Raw genomic sequence first — 7905 nt, forward strand, 5'->3', positions numbered from 1 at the left:
AGCCCTTTCCAGCACAGCTCGGCACCTACCTCCAGCATTGTTTCAGGCTTGTCAGACAGGAGAAGTGAGACAGCCAAGAGATTAGGAGACTTCTCACAGACAGAATGAGGACTCAGGCTATATTAAAGCTGAGGGGCAAAGGTCCATCACCCCCTTTTGCTATAGCCCCCCAAGTCCTTCCCATGGGGGCCCCCATGGCATGCCTTAGATCATCCCTCCCTTGAGGAATCTTACCCGTCACTGGCTAATTGATCAAGCACTGGGGGCCAGGCAGGGTGGAGGGATCACCCCTCTGCTGCCTCCTTAGTGGCTTATGGTCCCAAGGTCTCTCACTCAGCCTTAGCCATGGGGGGTTACAGCTTCTGAGACCAGGCAGGGTGGTTCCCAACAACAAAGGATGAGAAACCAACAAAGGAGGAGAAACGTTTGATCCTCCTTAGCAGCTGCCCCAACTTAGCAAACACTTGTGTCCTGTCTCTCAGAAGGCACCTGCCTCTCCTCAGACTTTAGGCTAGTTGGCCACTTTAAGACCTCAGCTCCCTAAGGGGCTCAAGACAAATCATAAACTTGAGGTTTGCTCAGTTTTTGTTACTGTTGTAAGGGAGTGACTTTCTTGTTCTATACACCCTAAGGAAGTTTTTTGTTTTTTTAAGATTTTATTTCTCTTTTGAGGGTAATAGAAGGAAAGAGGGAGAAGTATCAACATATGGTTGCCCCTCTGAGTCCCCCACTAGGAACTGGCCTGCAACCCAGGCATGTGCCCTGACTGGGAATTGAACCGCGATCCTCTGGTTCAAAGGCCTGTGCTCAATCCACTGAGCTACACCAGCCAGGGCTAGGAAGTCTTTATTAAATAAGTATAAATGGAAAAAATGGCATGACCTGATTTAAATATTTAAGATCATTTTAGCACCCATGAAGAGAGATAATGAGCCCAGGATGGAGGCACAAATGAGAGCAGGGAGACGGGCCTAAGCAGGAAGTGAAGGTGGACAACACGATCTAGCAATCCCACTTCTGGAAACTTATCCCAAAGAACAGAAAATAGGCTTTTGGCTCTTGAAGAGATTTGCAGACTTATGTTCATAGTACACTATTCACAATTGTCAAGACAGAAACTGAATGTCTATTAATAGATACATTTTTTAAAATTGTGTTTATTTTTAGAGAGGGAAAGAGGAGAGAGGAAGAGAAACACTAACGTGTGGTTGCCTCTTGCACCCGCCACTACTGGGGGCCTGGCCTGCAACACAGCCATGTGTCCTAACTGCAAATCAAACCAGTGACCCTTTGGTTCACAGGCCAGCACTCAACCCACTGAACCACACCAGTCAGAGCCCATTAATAGATGAGAGTTTGTTTTGCATGATGGAGTTTCTGGAGATCTGCTTCACAACAATGTGCACTGACCTACATTCAGTTCAGAGTACTGAACTACACACCTGAAAAGACGTTAAATTGCATGTTAAGAATTTTCTTTTAAATGTTATAGTGGCATGGATTTGTAGTTATTGTTCACTGTAGTTGTGGCTGTAAATGAATTAAACTCCCCAATCAAGACACAGATTGAACTGATAAAAAAAGATTCAATTATGTGATGCTTACAAGACATGCACTTGGATCTAAGGACACAGTCTTTTTTTTTTTTTTAAGATTTTATTTTATTTTCTTTAGAGGGGAAGGGAAGGAGAGAAGGAGAGAAATATCAATGTATGGTTGCCTCTCATGAGTCCCCTGCTGGGAACTGACTTGCAACCCAGGCATGTGCCCTGACTGGGAACCGAACTGCAATTGTGTGGTTCGCAGGCCCGTGCTCAATCCACTGAGCTACACCAGCCAGGGCCAGGACACAGTCTTAAAAAGGTAAGTTATGCTATATTTGATGGGGATACCTTGAGAAATGAGTCATTAGATTTTGTCTTAGTACAAACATCACAGTGCACTTTCACAGTGTACCTACTACACACCTAACCTGTATAATATAGCCTGTTGCTCTGAGGTTACAAGCCTGTACAGCATGTTACTGCACTGTATATTGTAGGCAATTGTAATACAATGGTTAGCTATTTGTATCAAAACAGAAAAGAACAGTAAAAATACAGGGTAAATGGTACATCCGTAGAGTTTACAGGAATCCAAGTTGCTCTGGGTTGTGAGTGGTGAGCAGACGTGAAGGCCTACGGTTACTTTACACTACTCATATTCTCTATAAAACACTGCACACACCTGGAGTTCCAGACACAAATGAAAGTTTTTTATGCCCTTGAGATACTTAAGTATCATCTTGCATGAGAACTGAGGCCCAGGGAAGTTAAACATCTTACCAAGCCCACATATGCAAGTAACTAAGTTTGGTGCAGATCTGACTGCATGACCAGGTACAACTACTTCTACAGGCTGTTGCCTGTTCACATCTGCATTCACTTACAGATGTTAAGCGAAGAAATCCGATCCAGCAATGCACAGCCATGCCAGTTTGTTTCCTTATGCTTAGCTCATTTCTGAAACAGCAGTGAGTCCAAAAAGAGTAAGGTTAAGGATAGGACTCCCGTTCCAACCTTCCTGTACCTCCTTAATCCAGACAAGCTGGCCCAACACTCAAGAATCATTGCTGCCATTACAACTCTGTCGAACCCATCTTTAGTTCATTGCTAACAATATTCGAAGGTCCTGCAGGGCCTTTATTTCCAAGTATGTATTTCTTATGTTTAAGAAACTGAAAAAGGCTGCTCCCGAATTTTTAAGTGCTGTATTACAGGCTAAGCATTGCCTTGAAATACAACCCCAACTATGAGTGTAAAAGTTTGCAATCACTTTGGCAATTATCAGTTAAAACTCAGAACTGTATGAAAGCCATAAAATTGTTTTCAGTATCTTGATTTACTAAAGCATTTTCACAATAACCTGTTCTTTAGTGGTAATTGGCTTTAATGTTTTCACATAATTTATGTTTTTCCCCAAATTTTCAGGAAAATTGACCAAATTCCCAAGACTTCTAATGTTGCCATCAACTCTGCTCATTAAAACAAGTCTATAGGTGCTTGTCTTGGGGCCACACCTCACCAGGTGCTTGCTTTGAAATCTCTGTGCTCAGAATTGGGCTCGACACATTGGTGGTCCCACTACCTTTTGATGAGCAATCCCTTCACCTCTTCTGGAATTAAACCGAACCCCCCCAACTTCCTTGTGAAATAAGGATCACTGCTGGCCTCAGATATCTAATATTGTATAATTCTTGAACTGTTGTTTACAGCCGTTTACTGAACCATACCACTGCAATCTTTAGTTATTACTATTTCCCAAGCTGATTAAGGTATTTGGCATAATGCTATTATAATTGCCTACCTTAAAAATTTATTATATAACTCAAATTTGCATTTAAAAAACCTTTAGGCCCTGGCCAGGTGGCTTCGTTGGATGGAGCGCCCTCCCTCCCATACACCCACAGGCTGCAGGTCTGATTCCTGGTCAGGCCCATTCCGAGGTTGGGGGTTCCATCCCCAGTCACAATGCACAGAGGTACAACCGCCGTTTCTCCCTTCCTCTCTAGAAAAGGCACCGATTGCAAAACTAATTCAGAGTAGCAAATGAGAGCCTTTTCTCAAGGGAGTATTTGTAAAAATGGTTATATATGTTGTCAGAAGTATTTCTGGAAATCTTCTCTAGTAGAAAATATATTTAGAAAGATATCCTATTATAAATTCTAACAACAAAACTTCAAATACTTTAACAGTACACCAAGAGATTGATTCTCATCCTACAAACCCATTTAAATCTCTGCTATGCTAACTATCAGGCTCTAGGATATCGGCCAAGTTAAGTATCACAGCCAGTTTCTGGATCTCCACAATGAGAACAGAATTCAAATTAAAGCCTGTAAGTACACAGTCTAATAGTTAAACAATGATACCTATTATTATGCCAATAGGGGTTTGACTTTTATTATATACTTTTCAGTCCCAAAGTTAACAAACAAAATTCAATTGTCCATGATTCCAAATGTAAATTGGAACCTATTGGTTTAGCTGATTCTAGGAAAAATGAAAACAGGGTAGACCACTATAGGTCACCCATCTAATTCTGATATTCTACTTGGAAAGTAGAATAAATAAATCCATAGTAAAACTCTGTAGTTCTAAAATCTGCCAGTACCACAAATGAAAGTCAACAAAATTTAACAACTGATAGTCAATTTATTAAAAAGAATGATTTAGGCATCTGCAATGGTGACTTCAACCTCAACTCCTGGCTCAATACTGATGGATGTAATCTGCTTAACAATCTCCGAGGGGCTGTGCAAGTCAATGAGTCGCTTGTGGATCCTCATCTGAAATCGATCCCAAGTCTTAGAACCCTCCCCACAGGGAGTTTTTCTTGTAGTGATTCTCAGAGTCTGCAACAAAAGACAAAGGAAACCAAGCATTTATGGTTTTATGCTCATCTCCAGGACATCTGAAAAACTATTATTCTTAACCACCTCATCTGAAAACTTCCCAGGGCATCATTCTGCTTCACATAAATAAGCCTGCAGATACTAACAGTTCGTAACAGCAAGTCTATTTTCACTCAGCCACCCTTGCAGCTCGTGGCTGTAGAACACACCACACCAAAGAAACAGCAGCAAAAAGGCTTCAACCTTTGAGTCTTAAAATTTGCTTAATATGGATCAATGTCTACCAACAATCTTTATTTATTTGGGTTTGCATGTTAGCACCAGCATATAAAACTTAGGGCAGCCAAGCCTCTTATAAACAGTGAACGTTCAGACTTATTCAACAATCCTATGGAGCTCCTACTTCCTGCCACGCTGATTTCCTTTACCTTGGTAGGCATCCGAACTGGTCCTTTCACTTTGAGATTCTTCTCCTTTGCGCCTCTAATCAAATCAGCACACACTACAGAGAAACAAAAATATCTTTCAGTTCATTCAAAACAACCGAAGTAAGCTTAAGAAATTTTAACTGCTGGCTCAGAATAGCGTATAAAAACTTTCACAGTAATTCAACAAGTAGTAATTTCCTCATTGCCAACAATGATATGCTATAGCAAAAAAAAGAAAAAAATCTAACGTGGACAGTTCTTTCCAGGGTAAACAAGTTGTCACTTTACTTCTCTGTGCGTCAATCTTGTACAGACCCGTCGCTCTTTCGGCCCAACAGTTTCACCCCTGAAAATAATGTACTGACCCTTCTCCAAAGACTTCACGTTCCGGCTGGTTAGAGTAATTCTAATTCGGTGAATCGCCACCTCTGGTTCCACGGGTGTCTTTCCAGTATCTTTAAAAGCCTTTTGCACAAGGGAGAAAAACACCTTCATTTTAGAAACGGAATCCTACTCTGGATACATGCATTACCCAAAACTCCCCGGGTTCCTCCGCCATTTCAGGAGCTCCCAGACTAGTGAGTCTTACTCACAGCCTCCCCCCAACCCAGCATCCGTCCCCAGAAGAGAGCGAGACACCGGACCAAGTCCCGCCACCGACACAACAACGCGGCGCCGGGATCCGCCTCACCATGGCTGCGGCGCGGCTTCCTGACCGACTTGTTCCTCGGCGAGAGCGAACAGCGGTGAGCCAGGAGCAGGAGCGGGCTGAACGGGAAAAGCCTGCAGACGCGACTGCGACTTCCTCCAAAAGAAAGACCCGTGGCCAGCGCGACTCTTATATAGCTGCGCCCGCATCTGTATCCGGGTCCCCTGCGCCTCTCCCCGATGCCCCGGAAGAGGAATTGCATCATTGGCTCTGGAGGCTCTAGATGCGGCTGCGCTAGCCGAGGCTGGCGGTCCCCGGAGTTGGAGGAAAAGGCGTGGACTCCATCGCCGCCTGTCGGTCTGGCGGAGTCAGAGCCCCTTAAATAGGTGCCCTGCACGCGCAGTCTGCAGGATCCTCTGGCTGGCCATCAAGCAAAGAAGACAGGGAGAATGCGACCTGGCCTAAACTCTGAGAAACTCCTCTGTCTAGTGAGCTTGCCTCCGGCTTCTTCAGAATCAAAATGACTCCTGTGGTCGTTTACTTCCTATGCAAAATGTACTTCCTAGGCAAACCGAGTCACTCATTCTTCGAGCAAGTGGGTCACTTTTCTGAGTTTAAATGACGTTGGTATTAGGAAAAAGGATTCTGATAACCTGGGCATGCTATTTTTTAAATTAATAAGTAGTTATTTTTCATAGTCTAAAATATCCTTTCGTGATATTCAGCTCTGGCTTCCCAGACTTTAAGAAGCCTTTGCATCTGTGTATAGAAGGCACTTGATACTGCATTCTCCTCTCCCAGGAAAACGAGGGCAAAAATGTCAGGCTTCAGGGAGTATCTTGGGGCATGTTGTACATCTCGAGGCCCAGCATGGACACCCAGACTATCTACATAATTCTAAAACACATCATCTCTTCTCTCTTCCAGTGAAGTAATGTCGAATAGGACCCTTCAAGATTTTCCTAATACTGAGCATCTATCCATAACCAAATATGGGACAACAGTGGAAAAACCAAGAGTAGTCAACTGACCTAGGTAGCCAGGAGAGGGAGTGTAGTTGGTAACACATATACCTTATCTAAACACAGAGGGCTGGTTAAATAGAACAAAATACAGGGCAGAAGGAAGAGTAAATAACCTCATTATATTGCATATGAATCTCTGAGTGCAGAAAAATTATTGCTCAGACACCAGAAATTGGTGAATGACAGAGCTCTGACCCCTCTAATTAAGACTCTTTCTTGAACCTCTCTCTTTTGTTCCTTGGAAGAATATTTCAAACTCTTATCAAATAATAGTATTGACTTACTTGGTGGCAACTGGCTTTCTGTGCCTTGCAAAGAATATATACAGATCTTGTTGCCCTTTAACAATTCATTTATGTGTGAAGATTTGGGTTTTGTCCAGTTGAGTTATATTAAAATGTCATCAATTGCCCTGGCCGGGTGGCTCAGTTGGTTGGAGCATCGTACGGTACCCCAAAAGTTGCAGGTTCGATCCTTTGTCAGGGCACATACCTAGGTTTCAGATTCTATCCCTTGCATACAGAAGGCAACTAATCAATGTTTCTCTCTCTCTCTCTTCCCCTCTCCCTCTCCCCCCTACCTCTCTCTCCCTTCCTTTCTCTAAAATCAATACATATATCCTTGGATGAGGATTTTAAAAATTATAAAAACAATGTCATCAATGGGCTATAAATGCTATATTAGTAGAATTTACAACAGAAAATCTAAAAACCTGCATTCTTGCTTTACTAGCTGTAACCAAAATGAGGCTTCATCACTTAGGGCTTTAACTTAGCAGTACTGTTATCAGCAAACAAAAGTGCAATTTCCTAATCTCCCTGGGATGTGACCAACCACCGTTGCATTAGTGCCAAAAGGGCTGTACATTTTCAGATAGCTTACAGCAGCATCCATGTTTTACTAATACTCAAAGGACGATCAGAAACTCCGTGATTGAGTGCTTGAGAAGTACATTGGCAATTTGTTTCAGTAATAGATCTGTTACATCTATTTTTAGGCTTGCATTCCTCTCGTAGTACTTGAGGAGATGGTGACCAAATTAACTTCCTTAACCATAGAAAAAGAATTTTAGTATAGACAAAAGGCATAATGGGGTCAGGCATGCATGGGAAAAATTGTTGATGTGACTGGAACTAAGGAAATAGCTGGTTAAGACAATGGGAGACAAATGTAATGAAAAACTTCACTATTTTTAAGTTGATACAGTTCAGTTTTAAACATTTTGTTGTATCTACCTCTTGAAAGTTAGCTATTGCCACAGTCCCCAAATTTTAATTTATTATGTAATGTTTTAATATTAGAAGCTATTCACTGAAGAAAATGTAGAATTTAATAGTAAGGGCAAAAGAAGAAAATACAATGCCACCATTCAGAGAAAAGCCTGATTACACCTTCAGATGTGTGTATATC

General features: G+C 42.2%; 1 protein-coding gene and 1 non-coding gene across 2 annotated transcripts; both read right to left on the reverse strand.

The window, feature by feature from the left end:
* Positions 1-4173: 4173 nt before the first annotated feature.
* On the reverse strand, positions 4174-5657 carry RPS20 (ribosomal protein S20). The gene is made up of 4 exons (XM_037028580.1): positions 5513-5657; positions 5187-5286; positions 4822-4895; positions 4174-4393 (listed from the first exon to the last, which is right to left on the reverse strand). Exons 1-4 carry the CDS (start codon positions 5513-5515, stop codon positions 4211-4213), a joined length of 360 nt encoding a protein of 119 aa, XP_036884475.1. The 5' UTR covers positions 5516-5657; the 3' UTR covers positions 4174-4210.
* On the reverse strand, positions 4963-5029 carry LOC118974997 (small nucleolar RNA U54). The gene has a single exon (XR_005063987.1). It is a non-coding gene; the product is annotated as a small nucleolar RNA U54 (small nucleolar RNA).
* Positions 5658-7905: the final 2248 nt, after the last annotated feature.

The sequence above is a fragment of the Sturnira hondurensis genome, unplaced genomic scaffold (genome assembly GCF_014824575.4).
Source record: "Sturnira hondurensis isolate 20B ecotype Veracruz unplaced genomic scaffold, ASM1482457v3 Scaffold0020080, whole genome shotgun sequence".
Classification (NCBI taxonomy): Eukaryota; Metazoa; Chordata; class Mammalia; order Chiroptera; family Phyllostomidae; genus Sturnira; species Sturnira hondurensis.

Bases quoted from the DNA above. Each gene is read 5' to 3' on its own strand.
- RPS20 (XM_037028580.1), bottom strand. The intron at 4,896-5,186 runs GTCAGTACATTA...GTTTCTCTGTAG, and splicing joins CGTGAAGTCTTTGGAGAAGG to TGTGTGCTGATTTGATTAGA. The intron at 4,394-4,821 runs GTAAAGGAAATC...CTTTTGTTGCAG, and splicing joins CAGTTCGGATGCCTACCAAG to ACTCTGAGAATCACTACAAG.